General features: G+C 38.3%; 2 protein-coding genes across 2 annotated transcripts; both read left to right on the top strand.

The window, feature by feature from the left end:
• The first annotated feature begins 1984 nt into the window (after positions 1-1984).
• On the top strand, positions 1985-9011 carry LOC121426760 (alpha-amylase B-like). The gene is made up of 6 exons (XM_041623146.1): positions 1985-2320; positions 2789-2933; positions 4233-4471; positions 5439-5623; positions 6185-6288; positions 7347-9011. Exons 1-6 carry the CDS (start codon positions 2311-2313, stop codon positions 8266-8268), a joined length of 1605 nt encoding a protein of 534 aa, XP_041479080.1. The 5' UTR covers positions 1985-2310; the 3' UTR covers positions 8269-9011.
• Positions 9012-11246: 2235 nt separating this feature from the next.
• On the top strand, positions 11247-19246 carry LOC121425886 (carbonyl reductase [NADPH] 1-like). Its single transcript, XM_041621977.1, has 7 exons — positions 11247-11393; positions 13151-13417; positions 16330-16439; positions 16889-17017; positions 17522-17526; positions 17752-17897; positions 18413-19246. The coding sequence occupies exons 1-7, from the start codon at positions 11373-11375 to the stop codon at positions 18617-18619; spliced, it is 885 nt and encodes a 294-aa protein (XP_041477911.1). The 5' UTR covers positions 11247-11372; the 3' UTR covers positions 18620-19246.
• The last annotated feature ends 5148 nt before the right edge of the window (positions 19247-24394 follow it).

The following is a 24394-nucleotide window of genomic DNA, read 5'->3' as shown; positions in this document are numbered from 1 at the left end:
GCCCAAACGGCAACTTTTGGCAACCAAGCTGAATTTGTTCTAGGACCCCTTAGGAACACGAATCAAGAAAAAAACTTCATCGGAAAGAACATTTCTAGGTTGGTGTATTGAGCCTATGAGACTGTCAAATCGACTATAAAGTGTTGAAGTAGAATTGGTTTTTAACTCTCTCAAACATTGTATATTTCGATAGAGAAAACTTAATCGGTTGGGGAAGATAAATTCGTTTACATCTTTACCAATCTTTACAGTTATGTGGCAAGCTTTCGCCCATCTTGAATGGTAGAAATTTAGACATTATTTAATCGTATACTTTGTTCTTCAATTTTTGAATCACATTTTTTGTTTTTCCTTAATGTCTTTGTCATGTTCACTTCTAACGTTTAATGGAATAGACACACATGTAAGACAACCTTTACGTGTTTCATCGCTTTATTTGAATCCTATATGTATCCTAAATCGAACATGATGATAATCACATCGTAAAAAAACAGTAATCATTATCATAATTATTGTTAGAGATATGATATCGTAAAATGATACATAAAAGATATTTTTAAAAAACACGTTTACTTTGCGAGGGAAATTTGAAAGTTGAGGGGGTAACTTTTCTTTGAGCCGAATTGAATATTTTCCTCAAAAATATAGGCCAGATCATCGGATTCCCCCATCCACCCCCCCCCCCCTCCGTCTCTCTCTCTCTCTCCCTCACTGTCTCTCTTTTTTTTCTTATTTTTGTCCAACCTAATTCCAGTGAGCAAAAATATCTGCAAGATTTTCGAAAGCATATTAAAGTAAGCAAGGTAACAAAAGGATGGAGATGGTTAGGTGCATGGGCAGGTGTTTTCCTTGTTCTTTTTCTTTTTGAAAAAGGTCTGCGATGGATTGGATAGGCCTATATGAAATAAGTCTCCTGATTAGTTCTTTTTTTCAATTTATTTGGTTTAGAAGATTATGCAATGCGATTGCAATTTACCAGGTAATTGCGACATTTTTGTTGCAGAGGCATCTTACATAACATTTTCCAAGAATTATGTAGAATTTGATAAAGTATATTTACCAAAGTACCCGCCCCATTCCGTACGCCCTTGACTGACAAGTATATATTGATGTGATATTCAAGGCAGTTCCGAAAAATACCCAAATTAAGGGACAATTACATTTCATCGGATAAACCCTTACATTATTCAATCAATTGCGGAGAAACGTAATAGAAGTAACAAAGTACGCATTTTTTTTTTACACCTGTCCACTTTTATTTATTTTCATCAATCCTTTTTCTTCATCATTGCATTTGAACGTCATTATTTTTTTTCGTTCATTGTCCATTATCAGTTGCTTTCTATTGCAAAATTTAGTGTCCGATAAAGCTGATATCACGGGCACACGACGCCATTATGAAGTGTTTTGTGTGTGGCCGTTTTCAAATATTTATGTACACAATGTCCTATTTCTTATTTTTGAAATATTCATTTTTCCGTCTGCCCTATACCCATGATCCTTTGGTAATCTTGAAATTTTCACTTTTTTAGTTTCTTTCATCCTCCATAGGGCAGTTAAACGTCAGGACACCCTCGAAAAAAACAAGTAATAATAATAGAAAAAATAAAAAAATTATTATAATAATGATGATAACAATAATAATAATCATCATCTTCATAATTAGACAATAAAAAACCATGAAAAGTGATTTGAAAGCAGTGATCATGATCTTACAGTTCTTACTGTCAACAATATTCTGACTAAATCCACCCTCAAAACTGTACAAGGTGCAATTTCATAAAAACCTCTCTTAATGAGAAAAAGTTGTTCTGACAATGAGGTTCACATCATTTTATGGCATTAACATACGTGACAAACCATTAATTTGTTTTCTTTAAAAAGAACATTGACCCAAAGTCAATGTTCATTTTATGGCATTAACATACGTGACAAACCATTAATTTGTTTCTTTAAAAAGAACATTGACCCAAAGTCGCAGGTATGTTTATTTATTACACCTAACAGGGTAACTGGGTAATGCTTATTTACTTGAAAGGGGCGTATTATGAGAACAGTGTCATAAAAGTGGACACTCATAACAAAAGGAAACCCTGGTCCCGTTTCATAAGACTCGATGCCAATGGCCTTGCCATTATAAGCTTCAGAAAGATGATGTGATTGGTCTGAAACATACTATCTAATTAATTCTAATCGTTAGTAGGTCTAATATCTTAGTAGTTTTGAGTATCGTTACCACGACTGAGGAATACAGGTTATGAAGGATATCGCTATAACAATTTTCCGGAATAAGGAGATCAAGATTCAATTATGTTATATGGTAAGTATATCACCGGCAATTTGTACGTGTATCTTTATCATAACCATGATAACAGTGAATAGGCTGCATTAATGAATAAACGGTCCGTCTAAAAGACTGAAATTTACCCATTCTTTTTCATTTTCCTACTTAAGATCCTTTTGTTCTATCTATACGATTATAACGATTACGATTTTTTTAAAAAGTGATTAGGATAATGATAATAAAAGGGGATGATGTTCACGTTCATGTAATGACGACGATATAAATGATGAAAAATATGCTGCTGTCGATGGTGATGATGACGATGATGATGATGACTGGTAATAAGCTTGACTAATATGGTGATGACCATGGTGATGATGATAACGATGGCGATGATGATGATGATGATGACCATGATGAGGATGATTACGATGATGACAATGATTAGAATGATGATGATGATGGCGATGTTCAAATAATTTCCACACCTAACATTCATTACAGGGAAAACGGTCTTGTGTGTCGTCCTGTCATTGCTGACGACTGGGGTCTTTAGTTCTATCACTGAACCAAACTTTGCTGATGGGCGAACGGTGATCGTACATCTATTCGAATGGAAGTGGACGGACATCGCCGAAGAATGTGAAAGGTAACAAAATAAACACCAGGGGGCGTTACATGTAAGGATTTGTCGGAAGTTTTATCGGACACACCCATTTTATCCGACAGTTACCATAGTAACAATGCTTCTTAGCCAATCAACGTCAAGAAAAGTTGTCAGGTCTGACAACGTGTCGGACTATAATGATGATGAAACGCTCCCCAGACCGTATAGTACGTACATTGGCGGCGGAAGCCAAAAAATTTAGGGGTGTCCTCCTGAAATTTTAGGATGGACACAAAAAAAAATCGACAAGCAAAAAAAAAAAGGTCATCAACCTAAATTTTAGGGGAGACAACAAACAGGAGGGGTCCACGTGAATTTGGGGGGGGGACGCAGGAAAACAATTTGACAAGCAAAAAAAAAAAAAAAAAAAGTTTTTTAAACAAAAATTTAGGGGGGGCACGTCCCCCCCCCCCGCTTCCGCCGCCTATGAGTACGTACATGCTATGACGTCATAATCGTGTGGAGCGTAGTGGTTTGCTGGTCAAGTCTATCGTCTTTCAATCTGAGGGACATGGGTTCGATTCCCAGCCGTGGCGTGTTTTCCTTCCGCAAGAAATTTACCCTTATTGTTCTGAACTCTACCCAGGTGAGGTAGATGGGTACCGGCAGGAAATAATTCCTCAAAAAGCTGTGAGTACCGGAATGGGTAGACTATGGCTTTACTACCGCCTAGGGCCTATACACCAACGCTACGTCCATGCAGTTTTCGCTACGTCAACGAAAAATCGCCATGACGCAATAGGAACTGCTCCAGCGCACTGAGAGCGTAGCGAGAACTGCCATTGACGTGGCATAATCCACGTGATCTCCAGAGACCCACTTTCCGCTACGCGGACTTCGAACATGTCCAAAGTCCACGTAGCAGGAGCGCCGTCTGGACAATGCGTAGTAATGACGCAGCAAGGCCCTCCCTAGGATCCACTAAGAGCTCCAACGACGTAGCATAGACGTGGTTGAAACGAAAGAACGAGCAACAACTCTGTCCATGTCTACTGCGCTGCCGCCATTCGCATTCATTTTTGGGCATTTTTCTTGTCAAGCGCATGCTACGTTGGCGCCAGGGTTTTATGAAGTTTCCACTACGTTTATTTTGCGCTGTTGCGCACAAAAGCGGTCCATGCTGCGACGAAGCGGTTCCCGCTACGTTCTGACTACATCCAGCAAATTGCTGTTCTTGTTGTATCTTCGTCTATTTGGACGTAGCGCCAGCTGGGTGTGCGTAATGCGGGCGTCATGGCCGCGCAGTGGTCTCTTTCTCACCGTCTCTCTTTATCAATCAAGATTCTTAGGACCTCACAAGTTCGCCGGTGTCCAGGTGTCACCTCCCAGCGAGCATCTCGTATTCGCCGACAACCCCTACTCCGAGTATGACTACCCGTGGTGGGAGCGATACCAGCCCATAGGCTACCAGCTGATAAGTAGGAGTGGAACCCCCGAGGAGTTCGCCGACATGGTTACACGTTGTCTGGCCGTCGATGTCCGTATCTACGTCGATGCCGTCATCAACCACATGGCAGGAGGTAGGGGCGATGATGACGTCGACGACTTCGATGACGACGTTTGAAATAACCATTGGTCTACTCATCAGTACCTTTTGACCATTCTATGCTTGGGGATCGTACTATACATAGGTGATTTCAAGTTCAGTGTTGACCTTGAAACCCTATGGTGTTGGTGTTAGATCAATTTTACCACGATTATAACACCAAACATAAAATGAAGATAGTCCCGAAAAAGTCACTCACTAGTTGTTGAGATGTCAATAATGTGATCTGGATCAGTTTTAAAAACCCTTGATGAGTTTTGAAGCATGGGGAAGGAATCAAGATTTCAACATTAACACCAAGGCCAACACTGGACTTGAAATCACCGACTGCGTCCCTGAAAAAAAATGAAACCGATATCGACGTTTGTTTACCTGTCTTTAATCACAAATACATTTTGGATGAAATAAATAACAAACTTGGCATCCTCAAGTTTGCATGCCATTCCATGCTTGGCTTATGATCTTATACCCCCCCCCCCCCCCCCCGACAAAAAGTGCAGTTGTTTCAGTTTGATCGGTAAGGTTGAAATCGCAAAATGCATCCACTAAAATGCGTTTTCGTATCTTATACCATCCACATCGCCACAGTTCTAGGAGAGACACATACATAAAATGTTATCATCACAGGAGCGTTGAGCAACAATAAAAGGGGAATTAAAGGGGCTTTCATCACAACCTAAGAAACCCCATGATAACCCCATAAAATGCATATAAACTCTGCAAAAAAAAGTTCAACCAATTGCCTACTACACTATGTGATCTGGGTCTTTAATCCTCATAAGGTTTGTAAGCGACTATCCGGTTCTTGTACGAAATTGTTGGGGGCATCCTTTAGTGAATTCGTTAGAATGTAAATATGTTGTTACATTTTTCATGCAAATTTCTTTTTATTCTTATGAATCATGCCTCTACATTTGTATTCATCTTTTTATTAAACACAGGAGGTTATGTCTTTCCGAAGGTGCCGTTTGATGAGGGTGACTTCAACGTCAAACTTGGACTGTGTCCCACCGAAGATGGCGGCATTCATGACGTCAACGATACAGTCCAAATGCGTTACTGCAACCTCCTTGCGTTGGCTGATATACATTACGGGGAACTGAACAATTATTATGGAAGGGACAAGGTGAGAGTTGAAAATCTATATATATTTAAAGTTTATAAATTAATTAGATTTATTTCCCAAAGAGATAACGAAAGGCATAATCTGGACGAAAAGGCATTATACGGATATGTCTATGTGGCAAAGATTATAAAAGAACATGACGAATATTAAAATGATGAAATGAATAGATGATTCTATGGCTAGTCAAACAAGGAATGAATGAGTTGATTAATTAATGACTCAATACTGAAGATATGAATTATTTCATCATGGCCACATCAGTAAATCAGAAAAAGTTAATGAGTAGAAATATAATATATCTCACTATGGATAATAATAATATATAACATAAATGAAGAAACATATCACGTCGATTATTGCCCCCCCCCAAAAAAAAAAAATATATATATATATATCAAGTAAATCCATCGAATGAATGAATAAGCTTATCAATTAACAAATGGATTGGTAGATGGCTAAATAAATGAAGGAATCGATGGATGGGTGAATTAATGTGTAAATGAATCTCTAAATTATACCATGTGCTTAATCATCTCCTTTCTTCCATCCTCATCTCTCCAGGTTGTGGAGTATCTTAATAAAATGATTGACATGGGCGTGGCAGGGTTTAGAATTGATGCTGCTAAACACATGTATCCCGCTGAATTAGATGATGTGGCCAATCGGTAAGTGCTTAAAGTTAAATCGTAGATTCTTTTAGGGTAGCAATGTATATTCTGTACGTCGAAAAAGGACTGAGGCCTGCGTCGGAGGCAACTTGACCTGTGTAATACCCCCTCCCTTTTTTTTCGCCGGACGGACGCCGGCTTGGATTCAGTTCATCTCTGGACGTGGTTCAATTCCGGCATACGCTGGACAATATGGTGCGAGAATATGAAAGTTAAATGACCGAACCAGAATAGGAGACTTCACGAGGCCTAGCGTATAATCTAGGTGGAGGCTGCAGTTTTTTGTTAAAGTTTGACGCTGTTACCTAAACGTCAGTAAAAGAAAAAAAATGCAGCCTCCGACAAGCCCATAGGCTTTGACGGGGTCTAAAGCAGTTGCGATCTACGTCGGGAGTTGTATGATGATTTGGAGTGTCTGTCAGAGGACTTACAAAAAATCATAGTATGGAATGCAAATATATATTTTAAAAAGAATTGGAAAGCATAAAAAAAACTTAGAAATAAAAATACTATTAAACAATCAGAATTGTCAAATTTCGGCGCGCTTTCATTTTTCCCCTCCATTCGAAAATGGATTGACGCCCTAATGAAATAAAGCACTGACAGGATTTTCTTAATCGCAGGGTGAGTACAGACGCTGTTTTAGTTGATAATGTCATGGAAAATCAGGAAGATAGCGTTCGGACGCAAAAGAGTGTAGGAAAGCCTAATTTCGCATTGTTCTCAAACCGACGAACAATCAAGCTCCGTCGGAAATCGTGACTGCCCTACCCTCTGGCTATCGTCATTGGCACGTCAATAGCAAGTGTCATTACCAAGCCATGTGTAGTTACAGTTGGTTGTAAACTGAGAAAAGAATAACCCATTTGCTATCTAGTTTTATTTTCATATTTCTCATATTTTTAGTTTATGCGAGATTTCTAAATTGAGGGAAGGTGGATTCAATGTTATTGTTATTTTTACGTCTACTGACCTCAGGGAATATATTTTGTGCTATTTTAATCACTATATTGTTAAGACAAACTCTGGTAAAGCATTTTTTTTCTTTCTTGTAGTCTCCATGACTGTACGTTTGGAGGAAGACCTTACATCTATCAAGAGGTCATTGACCGATTCAGCAACGAGGCCATCAAACCTAGCGAGTACTTCGAAACTGGCGATGTCACGGAGTTTAAATTCTGCGACCAGATGGCTTTACTCGGTCGCGCCTCTGTCCCGGCTGATCGGTTCCAAAATTTCGGTTTTGATCCAAGCTGGGGGATGATGCCGAGTGAGAGTGCAATTATCTTCGTAGAAAACCATGACAACCAACGCAATCACGGCGGTGGAGGTGATATCCTTTCGTTTCAAGAGCCACGCGAGTACAAGATCGGGATCGCGTTCGGTTTGGCGTGGAATTACGGCACCGCGCGAATCTTCAGCGGGTATGTCTTCGAACACAGCGACCAGGGACCCCCATCCGACACTTCAGGGAATACTAACAACGTCGTCATCAACGCAGAAGGGATGTGCGATGGTGGGTGGATTTGCGAGCACCGATGGAGGGAGATTCGAAATATGGTATGTTTCCGTAATGTTGCCGGAGACGAACCGGTTGAAAACTGGTGGGACAACGGGGATAACTTCATCGCGTTTTCTCGTGGCGACAAAGCCTTCTTCGCGCTCAACAACGAAAGAATTCGCCAATCGGAGACTCTGCAGACCGGTCTTCCACCCGGCACCTACTGCAATCTGATCACCGGGGAGCCCACGGCTACAGGTTGCTCAGGGTCATCGGTGGTAGTCAATGAGGATGGCTATGCCTACGTAGATCTACTACCGAGCACCGATGAACGGGATGCGATGGTAGCGTTAACCATTGCTGCTACGTCGGGCCGATCTGATTATACTGGTTGTGTCGTCGAAGCTGCCGCAGTGCAGTTGAAATTTAATTTATTATTAATTGCAATCACTGTGTTAGTGCAGTTGATTTACTAAATTTCTAAGGTTTCCCAGAACATCAAAACGTTAAAACTAGGAATATTCAAATTGGCTTTGCTTCTATTTATCTTTTATCTTTCTGTATCCCATCTCTCTCTTCTCTTATCGGCTGTTTAAAACATCATTGTATCTCCCATAATGACGGATTCAGGGGTGTCCCTCAAGGTTATGTAATTTACCCTTTTTTATTTGCTTAAAATTATGTCCGTCCGATGTACCAATATTTTATCCGATGGTACAGGTTTGCCACAATATGCAAACGAAACTAAAATGAGACACTATCCAATCCTCTCCGTGCTTCATCAAATACCTACTTCGTAATGCTGGTGCAACGATAGTTAATGTAATTTTATGTCAATGTATGTCTCCTTTCCAGCAAAAATGCAACTTGATGAAAATGTGTATAGAAGTTTACTTTCATTTCATTTCTGTCATTCAGTCTTTCGTCACGCCTTCTTGTCTTTCACCTTTTTATGTTATTTTCTTTCTATTACCCTCACTGCCTTTAACTAATTGTTTCCATGTGTGTTTTTATCTGTATCATTATTGCATTAGTCAAATGATCATTATATTTTATCATTTCGTTAATATTCCTCCATCGATAGTTGCACTTTGTATTTTGATGTATTTTATGACCATGATGACGGAAATAAATCTAAAATCTCCATTGCTTAATAAATCATCAATGTTTATTATATTATAGTTTGTATTACTTGCAGGGCCGTAGCTAGGCAGTGGGCAAATTCATTTACCAGTTGGCAAAACGGAGGATAGAGGAGAAAAAGTAAAAGAAAGAAAGAAAGAAAGATGGAAAGAAAGAAAGAAAGAAAGAAAGAAAGAAAGAAAGGAAGAAAGATATAAAGAAAGAAAGAAAGGAAGAAAGAAAGTAAGTAAGAAAGATATAAAGAAAGAAAAAAAGAAAGAAATAAATAAAGGAAGGAAGAGCCCGATAGAAGTATTACATGTCCCTTCAAAGGTTACAGAATGTAGACTTACAAAGTAAAGACTACCAGTTGGCAAATCCAAGTACATTTACACAGGTTCCGGTCCTATCAGTCAGGAGAATACAAAGGACAACAAAGATCGAGCTATAAGATACAAATTAAATTAATTATACAACAATCATTGACGATTTGACGTACACACTAGGTTTGCAAAATAAGGAGATGCAGGACTAGGTAAAGAATATGGGGTGGGGTGAATATCCAAAGTTGGAGTTAAATAATACAAAAATGTGACTCGAGATTTTTGCTGGTGCCCCCCCCCCCCCACAATACGCCATTCGGGGCACATCCCCATCAGCCCCCCCCCCCCCTGTGCTCGCAAGCGCGCACGTTTGCGCTGTCGTCATAGTAGTTGGCAAATTTAGCTGGTATACCCCCCCCCCAACAAAATGCTTCGGACTGATTACTTATGTTTGTTTGTTACTATGTCAACCCTTGCCAGTGTGTAAAAAAATAAATATGGAGAATTTCTTTTTTAGATATCTTTCGTCACTGATCGGTGGTATTTTATCACTTATCATATATAATTTTATTCGTTATTTCATCAGAGATTAAACTAATAAATCAATAAAGAAGATGCCCTTATAAACGTTAATGACCAATTCTATTTTAACCAGTTCTAATCCAATCTATACTGCCCCTATAACATTGTTAACAATATTTCTTATTTTGTATTTCATCATTCTTTCTTTTTTCGCCATGGGCCTATTCCTTTGGCAAATGTATTAAGAGTACACTCAAAGGTCAAGACTGAGATAAAAAGACTTTTCACATACTAGCTGTATGGTTAATATCTTCATGTCAATACACAGTTCTAGCCCTTTTTGACGTCTCCTGTTTACGTTAAAATCGGATTTTTTTTCGAATCTTGTTCTGCTAGTGTGCTCTTTCTTATCACTCACTCCCTTTGTCCTTCATGAAAATGTCATCCGTGTACTAAGAAAACCTTTTCTTATTATATTATTAGCGATAAATTATTCTAATCGTTTATTTTCTCCTCCTCGACCTTGACCAATTGGCTGTGTTTAAAATAACGATGGTCTGATAATACGAGTGTGAATGATGTTAACATTGACGGCGACCCTGTGTCAATATGATAAAGAGGAGGAAATCTGGGACCCAATTGTTAGACATCTTGATGAAAAATATCAATTACTATGACAACAGTAAAAATTCTGATTTCGGATTGGCTCTCCCACCGAAAGGTGATATTCCAGCAAGAGTCGCTATCATAGCACCTGTTTGTGGCAGGGGTCCCTATATACACATCAACATACATCTAAAAAGTGCATTTGAATAAAAGTAGCTGCGTTTACGGGTTCTGATATGCGTCCCACAAAAAAACGAAACCGAGATTTATTGATGATCTATCATAACATTAAATCACAAATACAATTAGAAAATTAAATATCATTGAGAAGCCTAGAGTCTTCTTTTTTCATATGAAATAAATTTGTTATTTTTGACCATTTTATAGGGTTTGGGCATGAAAACCAGATAATGAATCTCTTATAGTCATTTTCTTGAAATTCAGACCCCCCCCCCCGCTAAATTATTTGTTGGTATCCTTTCTTTAAGTTGTTTTTGCTCACTCATGCTTGAATGCGAAATATTATGTTATACCAGCTAAAAATTAGTGAATCTAAGCTGTATTTTACAAATGTCTGTTGTATTGTTGATTAAGTTAAGATAAATCATCGCCACATCTTGGTTTCGTTTATTTTCAAATTTTCGTCAGCTACGAAACTTATGACGGAACTACTATTCTGGTTAACCAATCATTGTTCAACAAAGACCTCCCAGCTGTTATTTATCTTTTGATGGACATTTTAAATAGGCCTATATTTACCAACACCCACCTTTCCCTACTTCTTTAACGGCACGCTACTCATTTTCAACGTGAGGTCTAAAGTACGTGAATCATGGAATATCGTACCGGACGGTCCACAGTCCTGCTTGGAGTGTTCTTCTTGTGTTTGTTTTAAGGTTAAGTTCATATACCCCTTGGACGTTCTGGAATTTGAAAATCGTTTGATATGAGGTGACAGATTGCGTTGTTCGCTCTCAGAGTCAGAGAGGAACCAGCTGTAAGAGATTATGTCAGTCCAAGTTGCAGTGGTGAGTATATTCTGATCAATATCGTGACCTGACCTGTGTACGTATATTTTCATCCATCAAGAAATCGAAAGGGAAAAAAGCGTAGGGGAAGGCGGGGTAAGTTGTGACAGTTTTTGCTTTTTGCATGTTAGAATCGATATGATTAATAATCTTGTCGAAATAAGTACGTTGCCTTGAAATTTGATTCTTCTGAAATATTTTCCACCTATATATAACTTTCTATCCCCACACTGAAAGTCATTGTGACCTTTGAAAAAAAACGATGTCAAATGGCTCAACTTGCAACATATATGGGGTAAGTTTGAGCCACCTTCTGGGGTAAGTTGAGCCACAAAAACTATAGACAAAATGTATGGGGGAGAACCAGCATGTCATTTTTTTGTTTAAAGTCTTTTCACTTGCTAATTCTCTATAAATACTAACATCCTGTAAAAGAAAAAGAGCAGTCATGTAAATTTGCTCCTTTTAGCCTGCATTTCAATCGATTTTTATGGTTTGTTTGTTTTTTAAGATACATCACCATAGGAATTACCATGGCTCAACTTGCCCCATGCTGTTTGGCTCAACTTACCCCAGTCCGAACTTAGTGCAATAATTTTGTATCCACACATTCATTATGCATCCATCATATAAAAGACTATGACAAGAATGAAGATCCATACCTGGACTAATAATGTTGTTATCATGTCTTTATTATATTTAAAGACGTGTGTGTTTATAAAGCACTTATCTATTTCACACTCTTTTTTACTTTTTTGGCTGAAATTCATATTTTTCCCTCTAAAAAACTATTTTGTGTTTCAAAGTTGGAAACAATGTGGTGGGGTTAGGGGTTTTGCTATGGGTCATCAATACATGACACCACCACAATGTCTGACTCATTTATTATTGGCCTGGGGCTGGTGGCTCAACTTGCCCCGATGCTCAACTTACCCCGCCTTCCCCTACTCGAGTTAAAATGTATTTAATTATACAGCGAGTCCCAGAAAATCTAAACGAAACCGAGAATTATCTTTATAATAACATATTCACCAATACAATAGGCAAACTACCTATCTTTGTAAAGTGTTGTCTCTTCTTTTACCTAGTATAACTCAAGAAGTATCCTTATTCATGCATGCGTAATTAAAAATTATTTGAAGAAAGGATAGCAAAACATCTTTACTTTTATTTAGAATGAAAATCCAAGCATTATTCTAAATAAAAGTACCTTCTTGCCGATTTCTTGTGATTGAGGTATCAAATTAAGGATGAAGTTTTAATTTGTTTTGAAAGCAACCAATTGGCGAAGCTCCCGAACATTCAAACGAACGTTTTGTGCACTTTCGCCGCATAAAATATACGAATGTACGACTGCCGTTTGTGTGTGTGTGTTATTGTATATTAGTGTTCTTACAAATCCTCCACAAAAAGGTCGTAAGCCTCGTGAAGTATGTATTTACATTCGACCAGCCATCTGTCATAAACTAATATATCACCCATGCACTGTAATCTTTCACAAAGTTCAAACGTCTTATTCTGGTAATTTTTTCACCCAGTTCCACTGGCGTAATTAATTCCAAGCGTCGAGCCTATATTGTTCGGGCAATGTCTCAGGAGTGACCTCTTGTTACACTCCCATTTGAAAAGTATCAAATCATAGATTTCAACTAAGACAATTTTACCGAACGTTGTCAGAAATTACCTGAGTCAGGCAGCATCAATCCTCCAATTAGACGTCTCGAAATAATTCATGTTTTCATTTGATATCGATGCAGGTTACAGGCTCAAACAAAGGTATTGGTCTGGAAATCGTTAGATCACTGTGCCACCATTTTGGACAAAATGGCGTCGTTTACCTGACGGCGCGTAATGAAGGGCGTGGCCGAGCAGCCGTAGAGCTCCTTCAGAAAGAGGGACTCAATCCTAGGTTTCATCTTCTTGACGTCACTGACCAGAGTAGTATCGATACACTTCGGGATCACCTGGAGAAGGAGTACGGCGGGATCGATGTTCTTATCAACAATGCTGGCATCGATCCATCTGTAGGTTGGCGTAGGCTCTGGCTTAAGAGAAGCACTTTATCGAAAGAAAATAGATTCTGTGATAAACCATTAATCGTTTTCGAGATAGTAATAACAGTCAGTTATAACATATCGCACAACACGTAATAGGGACTATATATATATTTATGTCTGAATGTGCTTCAGGAAATAGACAATTAAAAAAAGTTATGTTGGTGAGTTCACTTTGTTGAATTGAGGTTTATTTAGTAAGTTTTAAATTTGTCAGCTGAATTAGTTATTGCTTTCAGGGAATTTGGGAGTTTATTCAACAGTGGATTCATGAGCAAATGAGCGTTCATCATATCTTTTGTTGAAATTGGATGAGCGCGTTTAACAAATTTTTGCTGTGTGAACGAATATGACGTGTTGTCTTACAGGCCTATACTGTGAGGTGCCGTAGCCGAATGGTCTAAGGCTCCCGACTGCACTATGAAAATCTGAGGTTCGATTCACGGCACGGCCCTTTACCAAGGCATTTTCGTCTACATTTCTCTTTTATCTTGCATCAATTAATAGAAAATTCTTTTTCACATTATTGATACCAACGTGTGCACATGTTAAAAAAATGCGAACCCAATAAGTACGACTGTAAAGGCCTGGTCACACCGCCCGAGCGTTGTTGGAGCGGTAGGGAGAGAGGGTCGAATTTCGCTCACAAAATTGGGGAAAAAATCGAAAACAAAAAAAAACAATCGAAATCGAAAATGGTGAACGGTAGCGAGCGGTGATGATTTTTTCTCTCCGCTCCACGCCCGCTCCAACAACTCTCGGGCGGTGTGACCAGGCCTTAACAGTGTAATCCAAAGTGTTTCCCCCCGGGGTTTCCCCACATTGTTCAACAATGTACGTGTCCCAAATTGTGGCACAAAGTGTGTTCATAGTGTGAAATCGCCTTTACACCGTTAAAGTTATTTAAAAGTGTGTTATATGTATTTTCACATGGACAATTCTGTGTACACACTGTGAACAATCTGTCTGTTGAAGGGTCAAAACTGTGAGATTTTCTTTCAACGTCAAATTTGGACATTTTGATAGTGTGAAGCACATTTTAACATAGTCCATTGTGTGACACTGCCTTCTTTCCAGCTTGGAATGTCTCCTATTTTAACCTCGAACGGGGAGGAGTTGAATGGACCCCCCACGACAAATTTCGCGATTACTCCAGCGCGCATCATTTGTGACTTCGTCGCTCTCAGACCTATCATTTTTAAAGTCTTGATCCTTTTGGCAAAATCTGACATGCCGTTACGACGCCTTGCGACTATGTATTTAACAAAAAAATTGTTTAAAACGTAATTTTAATTGTGTATGAAATCATGAAATACGACTGAATGCAGTGGGACACGCTGTGAACCACACTATGGGATATACTGTCGAACATACTGTGGACTTACTGTGACACTCTGTAGAGGACGCTGTGGGTCACAATTTGTAATAAACTGTCGGACACACCGTGGGACATACTTGGGAACACACATGTGAAGCATACAGCGGGACAGCCTGTATAACACACTGTGGAACATACTGTAGACTCACTGTCGGATACTATGTGGAATACACTGAGGCACACAATTTGAGAAATATTGTGGAACGCACTGTAAGATACACTGGGACACACTTGAGGAACACACTGTTGGGCACACCGAAGAACACACTCGTGGAACACACTTTGGTCTCAATGTGGTTCACATTGGAACGCACTGTGAGACACACTGGGTACCAAACTTGTAGAACACAATCTGGAATACACTGAGGAACACACCTGTGAAACACACCTTGGTCTCACTGTGGGCACACTTGTGGAACATACTTAGGTCTCAATGTGGTTCACACTGGAACGCACTGTGAGACACACTGAGGAACACACTTGTGGAACACACTTGTGGAACACATTCTGGGACACACTGACGAACACACTTTTGTCTCACTGTGGGGCAAATTGAGGAACATAATTTGGTCTCAATTAGGCCTGTGGGACACATTGGGTAACACACTTGTGGGCACACTTTGGTCTCACTGTGTTCACACGGGAGTGTACATTGTGTCGTACAATGGGGAACACACTTGTGAAACGCACTCTGGGACACACTGAGGAGGTCACTTGTTTGGTGTCGCTGTTGGACACACTGAGGAGGTCACTTGTTTGGCCTCATTGTTGGACACACCTGACTGAGGAACCTCACTTTGGTCTCAGTGTGGTTCACACTGGAACGCCCTGTGAGATACACTGGGAAAAATCATTCAAGACCACACTGAGGAACACACTTATGGAAAACTTGTTCTCACTGTGGGACAGTCTTGTGGAACACATTTTGGTATCAAAGTGGTACGTGAGACACACTGGGGAACATCCTTGTAGATCACACTCTTGAACACACTGAGGAATGCACTTGTGGAACACACTTTGGTCTCAATCTGGTTCAAACTGGAATGCACTGTGGGACACACATGTGGACATATTTGTGGAATGCTCTCTTGGACACGCCAAGGAACACACTCTAGGACATACTGAGGAACACACTTGTTTGGTCTCACTGTTGAACACACTTGTGGAACAAACTTGGTCTTTATTTGGTTCATGCTGGAACTCACTGTGAGACACACTGGGGAAAATTATTCTAGAATACACCTTGGAACTCACTGAAGAACATACTTCAGTCTCATTGTGGAACATACTGAGGAACACACTCTTGTAGAACACACTTTAATGTTACTATGGGTCACCTTTGGTAGCACACTATTTGACACTGCTATTTTGTACCGGGATACCTTGTCAGACGGCACTATAATTTTGTGCATTGTTTATTTCTTTTATTTTTAATTATATACTTTTTGTTCAGTTTATGCTTTGTTATAATTAATCTGAAATTATTTTTTTACCTCGCTTACAGAGAGAAAACATTGCATTCTATGAAAAGTCATGCCAGGTTATGGACACGAATTTCTTCGGACTTCTAAATGTCTGCAGGAGTCTCTTTCCTTTGGTTCGTTCTAACGGAAGGTACGTTATTCTTGAAAATAAATAGATTTTACTATTGACAGTTTAGACACATTTCAGTTTACCTAAATCCAATTGTTCAGTGCAATTAACATTTTATTGAAAACAGCCAAACGGTTCACTTTCAGACGTAGCTTGCTTGATCGAATCATACATAAAGCGCATAATGCCTAGAGTCTAGAAAGGAATAAGGGTCCCCGTTCACCATTGGAGAACTTTAACTAACTCTTTCTATTTCCTGAAGTATTCCCATTGCCAAAGCATCAACCAGTGGTTTATTTACAATTCGACAAGCTTCTTGCAATGCCAAGTGACTCTAACACGAAGATTTCACATGTTTCGTTGGAAACAGATGTCTTGTTTGATATAATATAGTTCGGATTAAATTATGAATTGAATTAAATTTGAATTAATTTCATTTCATTTTCCTTTTTTGTTGTAATATCACCTAGGATTGTGAATGTGGCCAGTACAGCAGGTTACATGGTGTTTAGGGATGAAATGAATGGAGAAATCAGGAATAGATTTAGAAAGGTTAAAGAAGAGCAGGACGTTATCGATCTCATGAACGAATATCTTGAGTAAGTCTAATTAGATTACATACCCTAAAACTTTTCAAGGTCAAGTGACTGATGTATGTTAGTGACCCCCTTCATGATTAATATGAGTCAATTTACATGAACATACATGTATATATAGGTCTTTGTTTCTGTGTCTCATTACATATTCAAACACATGCACACATAAAAAATAAGGCCTATGTCATATGATATGACTCAAATACAACGTGTCATTTTACTAAGTTGTGTGTCATTTCACTCTCGTCTATACATTAATTGGAGGTCATCTCAGTGGGAATAAGTTAACGGTTCATTTGGCTTAGAAGAGTGTTGCATGTGTGTCGGGCTTTAAAGTGTAACATTTTGAGGGTAGGGACATTTTTACCCTTTTTTAACTTTCAGATTACAAATTGAGGGAAATAAAGAGCTAGAAGCATTCAATGAAATGTCGCTGATCATTGTCTTACTAATTATGATGTTTTGATATTGCGACGCAACATATTGCTATGGTAGACATTAACACAGATGCAGTCAAAAGCCTTTATTACAGATTTTGGAAAATTCGTTCTTCATCGGTTGGAATAAGACACGTGCTGCCTTGTTAGGCAAGCGCAGTTCAAAAGAAGTTGCGAGTTTCAATTCACTGAAAGTGAATTGGTCCCCTCCCCCCTTAACAAAAATAGACCATCATTCACCTTCGGAAATGTGAAAATAAAACAATTGATTATCACCATCTACAAACTTTTCATTCTCAGACACTGCAAAACTAAATGTAACAAGGGAAGGGGGATGGGGTGAGTGGTCTTATGGAGTTGGCAAACTCGGTGTGATCTTACTTTCCAAAATACAAGCTGAAAACATAGCGCAGGATGAATCCAGGCATGGAATACTACTCAATGCAGTAAGTAAAAATAAAACAATTATGGGAGATCACACAGCTATTGTTGTTGTCCAGTTTGACATTAAGCAGGAAGGAAGCTTCCTTTCTTGATGCCCCCCCTGCAATTGGCGCCGGAATAGATCGGTACGTCCTTACGGGTGAGGGATTCATGTGAGCTTACATCCAAATAGTCATCAAAAGGGGGAAGCTTCCTTTCTTGAGAGTCCTACTGCAACAGGTGGAGAACAGATCGGTCCTTGGTGAGGGAATCTTGAGAGTTCCTCAACAAGAGCCCACCTGCAACGGGCACTTGAATAAATTGGTCCTACCTGAGGGATTCTTGTGACTTTATATCTATGGGGGAAGGTGGCGTTCCTCAAGCAGTGACTGAAGTGCTCTTTTTACGAAGCAAAAGACGAATCAACCTCCTAGAACAAACATTTTATCTGTATTATCATTATTATTGACATTGCTTATCATAGTCATCAAGGCATGTACGACTAGTATCATCACTGCCTCCCATCTTGTTGTTTTAGTGTTGCCCTGGATTTGTCAACACCGACATGACAGCTGACCTGCCGGCACACAGCTACGGAGCCATCAAGATTTCTGCCGTAGAGGGCGCCGATACCCCAGTTTTCCTAGCTCTGCTCCCTTCCAAAGCTCAGGAGCCAAGTGGAAAGTTCTTTTTAAGAAGGAAAGAATATGACTTCGTGAACACAGACGTGTCTGTACAGATTTGAATGTTTATAGAACATGGGGATTAAATATGAAATTCAATTACGAAATGCCCTAATTCCACAGTTGCATTTTTATTTACGATGGCATCGGTAAAGACAAAGGTTTATAGTTTTCATGGTTTTATGCCTACCTTTGCGTGTATGCCTATGTTTGGCAGTCTATGTTTGGGACACAGACATTTGGGGGGCGTTAATTGTCCAAAACAGATCATCTATTATTTGTTAATCCATGCAAGGATGTTTTTACTGAAATAGACCCTGCTATATGACGCCTGAAAGGAAATTTACGAAATATTATATCCCCCCCCCATTGCTCTAACGATTCCAATTGATAATTATGTTTCATGAAAGTGTATGCCGTAAAACATATATATAAGGGCATCAAATGAAATGTGTTTTAAAGGATCCTGCAAATTACTTAGAATCTTATCAAGATCAGCCAAGAGGCCGGTCAAAATAAATGTGTGATACTAATTTTTTCAGTACATACAGTATGTGCTTTGGTTTTAAGGATTTATGGGCTTTGTCAAGAGCGTTCTGCTATCCATTCCCCCTTAAAAAGGATTGGTCAAAGCATTCAATCTTCTTCTCCTGCTCTGCTTGTTTCTCCTCCTCCTTCTCTTCTTTGCCTCCTTCCTCTTCCTCTTCTTCGAATGCTACTAATAGTATAAATATCATTTTGAACTACTTCTATTTAAAGGGGAAGTTCACCCTGGAGAAGTTTTGTTGAAAAATAGCAGAAAAAAATTGCCAAATCCAATAAATACCGAGAAATTATTAAAAAATCTGAAGTTTGGGATTTGTGACGTCATAAATGAGCAGCTGCCCATGATGTCAAGTAATATAAAATGCATGAATTCCACTTTTTTAATGGTTCCTGACGACTTATTTTTGTTTTCTTATCATTACCGGGTGCGAAATGATTTGTCTATTGATACACAAAAGGTACAGTAAAAAACTTTTTCTAAGAAAATGGAATTTCATTGTTTTTTAAGCATTCGCTATGTAGAGATGCTGCTCGCATATGACATCGCATATCAAATAATTAAAATTCTAATTACTTATGAATTCTTTGATGGATTTTTTTATCAAACCTTTGGCAATATATTTTTGTTTTTTCTGCTACTTATACAATAAGTTTTTTTGTCAGGGTGAACTTCCCCTTTAAAATTTTGGTAATCTGGTGCATATATATTACACATCAAGAGTTTGACATTTCAATGTCAAATCAAGAATGACCACTCAAAATCTAGTTTAGATACTACAATCTTGCATGAAAACAGGATGGCCATATTAACAATTTTCAATACAATCTACTTATTCAAAAATGCTTCATCTTAAATAATGACTACCTCTGTCCTCTTCAACTTGGCTAACAGGAGACAAATAAAAAGATAATGAATGCAAGTGGGAATCATCTTTGAAGATTTCGCAGGCCATATTTTATTCATATTTGTAGTCACTGAAAATGTTAAGTTGTCTCAAAATTTTATCACAATCTCTCAAGATGTACTGTACATGTATGTTCCCATCAAATTAGTCCATTAATTTGGGAATCATTAATATTGCGATAATAAACAAAATGCATTTCAAACAACACACCCATCTGCTATTGAAAACAAGTGAAACGCAAACCCATTCCAATAAGTAGTATATTGCATGTAAAGGAGGGCATGATGCCTTCTTTAATATACATATGGTCTTAAAGTCGCATTTGTACTTTTACATTTTGTGCCAATGCACGATAGGAATATAATGCACAGGAAGAAAAACATATCATGGGTGTTAAACTGTGTATGGTATGGTTATGCATATATACAAACCAAGAATGCCAATGAATGTCAATGTTACTGGGAAAAAAAATCACATTATGATGCACACACAACTGGGGCCCATTTCATAAAACTTGTCATAATAACAAATTAGCAATAATGGTTAAAAGCTTCTGAAATCCTTCGGAATGATTGGCTGAAAGCAAAATTATTATCCAAATTGTGCACTCCTTATCATAACAAGTATTTATGAAATAGGACCTCAGCCCAGTATACTGTTGGGATACACCAGAGAATCGTTAGGAAGGAGCTGTAACTCTTAACTTATGCAAGACGCACTGACAGGTTCTAAAGCCAACAATGGTATTCATAATATACTATTCCACTTGGCTTTAAACTTCCATGCCGCAAGCCCTTCGGAAGTCTGGTACCAGTTTCAAAGTACAGACAAAGTGGTTATATTGCAATATGAATGACAAAGCTCATGAATGGTTGTGTTAGAAATAGGACACAGAACTAGATTCTCAAATTTAGCACTATACCCATCTCATAATTTGGGCACGAGAGTCAATCAAATGAAAATGAGATTTTTACAGATACTCAATATTTCAGTACCGGTATGTTCCAATCATTTGGGCACATTTCAATGTCTTGTCATATTGCACGATTGTGCATGTTCCAATATTCTTTTTTTTTGTGTTGAAGTTGAGAAAATATAAAGTTACAAAAGTGTGCATTTGCTTATGAAACACATTACTCATTTGACCATTAATAAGAAGTCATTAAAAGTGACAGAGGACAGTTGCAGAGATACAATGTTCTGTTGCTTAAAAAAAAATTAAACCCTTCAATTTATGTGTTATTTCATCTAACTACCTAGATTAACAGACGCAAATTAGCGGATAACTCCATGGTGGTGTCAATTATGGCACCAAAAGGAAAGCAGTTTGACTCCGGCCCCTTCCTTACTCTAACCTCTATACACTAATGCCAATAAAGAAAGATTGCACCATAACTTTTTGATTGTTTGTTTGATTCTTGAATATCATAGGATTGTTATAAATTTGTCCAACATACATGTGTATGCATAGAACAGACCCATTGTATAAAACAAATGATGTACAGTATTCACACAACAGCCCCATTCCATAAAACAAATGATGTAAATAAGCTTACACCTCTTACCTTTTGCACTATTCCATTTACCACCTTGCACTTTAAGTGCCAATTTGCTGTACTCCAACATTTTCTGAATACTATAGTTTGTGACAGCGGAAAGCTGTAGAATTTAATAAACACACATCTCTTTTTTATGGAAAGAACAAGAAATAATATATGATTCACTCTTAGTGATCAAAACAAAGCAATCATCACATCATATCTTATCAACTTGCAAATAATTACAATCAAATCTTTACACGTATAAAATCAATCAAAATATACATAAGTACCGGTAATCAATAATACATGTACACACTATTAGTTGACTATAAAACAGCACATTTTCTACAGAACTACATCTGTATCTATATCCACATGAACATCTTGGTTTTCAACGTATTGGCAATATTAAGAAATCAGGAATGCGAAACAAATTCACGAGTAATGAAGTTTTTGCAATGCCAACAATTAAGTTCTTTTATTCACTCTCCAAATTTTCGGTAGACCTCTACCTTCTTCAGGGAAGAAGGTAGAGAAGGTAGAAGGTAGTCCCGCTGAGATCGCGCACTCTTTAATAAAAACAACTGTCATTCAAACTTGTCACAATTCACGAATCTTCCCTGAAGAAGGTAGAGGTCTACCGAAAATTTGGAGAGTGAATAAAAGAACTTAATTGTTGGCATAGCAAAAACTGCAACTCGTGAATTTGTTTCGCATTCCTTATATCCACATGAAGTTAGAGGCATAGGCCTGAATTCAAATGGTCAGAAACAAACATTTCAAGCATTATTGTTTGATTCATGAGGCTTCAGTGGATGGGAGAAGGCTGGCTGGAAACTGCAGGTGAAGTTGTAGAGCAGGGGCACAAGAGAGAAGACTCCCAGCTTTGCTGAAAACTATAGTTTGTAAGAGCCTTCTCTTATCTACTCTCACCTCACCAACTCAACCAGCCTTCTACTCAAGCCTCGCATCCTGCCTACTACTCGAGCTTTCCACTCCTTCTGGTTTAGTCTTTTTATGGATTACACTCCATTCCAAAACATATTTACTTTCTAACTTCCATTTTCTCGTCTCTCCATTTCACTTCTACTTCAATCCCCTTTAATCGTGGGCCTTTCTCCGACTTTACACAAGCGTAAACCGCTTCTGCGATTGTTCATACGACCATGCAAAGCTTCAACTACATCCTTGAACCAGCTTTATAGATATACATATATAAATATGAAAGGCAATTACAAACACGAAAAATGTAGAGATATTTCAGGCACATATTTTGTGTTTGTACCTGTTTTTCCCATTTGTTTCTCAAAACGGAAACAAACAGCTTTTCATATACACACATACACTGAAAAATAATGCATTAAAAGTGCACTAACCATGGCAAATAACACACCACCTTCGTGAATTCAGGCCATTGTGTTCCTATGTGCAGGCTCAAGTATCTACTGCAGGTTTCAAAGCAAGCTGAAATTAAAAGGTCAAGTGCAACTCACAAAAATGTTGATTTGGATCCATAGAAAAAAAATCAGACAAGCATAATATACCTGTTTTGCGAAATTAAGTGAAACTTAAAAATGCCATAACTTTCTTATTTTACATCCGATATCGATTAAATTTTCAGTGTTGTGTTTGTTGGATTTTTCTTTTTTCAATCATATCAACTATTTGTTGGGGTGGACTTTTCCTTTAACTACACATTAGCTGTAGGAAATCAGCGTGGGGACACAAGGGCCACATGCCCCCTTTATATTTGAGAATTACATAATACATGTATTTATAGCTAAACCTAAGAAAATTGCCATCTGGGCTCCCTTTGTTTCTAAATTTTCTATTTGGCTATTTGTGTCCCCTTTATTTCAAAAGGACTAACAGATAATTATTAGGTCTACTCAGCATGCGGTTGTGAAGTTATAAATAAATGTAGAGTTAACGACAGAAAAAAAATAAAACAGCTTTATCAGTTTATTATGACATAGAAAGAGGTATAATTTTGACAAACCCTGTCTAAATGGTACACACATCTACTCTGATATATTACAAAAAAGAGAGATTTCTCAAGGTTCTTAATTCAGCTTATTAGACTTTAGAATGTATAAAGCTAAGAAAAAAAAACTTTTAGGGGCTACTTTTCACACAGTGTTTCCACAGCTCAAAAAATCATTTCCTGGAATTGAATCCAAAATTTCCTGGAATTACTTGGCATTTCCTGGAATCTTCAAATTTTCGTTTTAAAAGTTTTGAGCTACAATTCTAACGTTACATCCCATGATCCCCTGTGCGTAAAACAGATCCAATACACACGACAGACTAATAAAGGTTTAGCCATGCCACCTATCAGTTTCTTTGTGCACTGGGTATGGCAACATGAGTGTATGTGTGCCTGTGTGTGTGTGTGTCATGCAATACGTTGCTAATACCTAACGTTAGTCTATTAGAGCTGACATATCAAGTGTCATGGCAAGCCATGTAAGAAAATGGGAAAACTTTAAAATAGTCAAGAAAATAAGTTTTTAGTTTTTATTCCTTGATTATTTGGAGATTTTAGTATTTGTATGTCATAATTTTCGGATTTCCCGGAATTTCCTGGAATTTTTTTCATTTCCCGGAAATTACCTGAAAACGTCTGGATTTCCCGGAATTCGAGTAGGTAATTTCCTTCAAAGTGGAAACACTGTTTTCACAGCTTAGTACAGATATCTGTAACATTGGATAAGCTTTAACATTGCAGTGAATGGAGGATTTTCCAGGGCTTTTTTGAGTATCTCAGCGGTGAGTGAGGGGGGGGGGTCGGCCCAAACCCCCGTGTAATGTTTTCCCTGGCTAATATGATATACATGTACCAATA

The sequence above is a fragment of the Lytechinus variegatus genome, chromosome 13, assembly GCF_018143015.1.
Source record: "Lytechinus variegatus isolate NC3 chromosome 13, Lvar_3.0, whole genome shotgun sequence".
Lineage (NCBI taxonomy): Eukaryota > Metazoa > Echinodermata > Echinoidea > Temnopleuroida > Toxopneustidae > Lytechinus > Lytechinus variegatus.
Note: the sequence above shows the minus strand (reverse complement) of the source record. Positions and strands in the feature narration are given on the sequence as shown.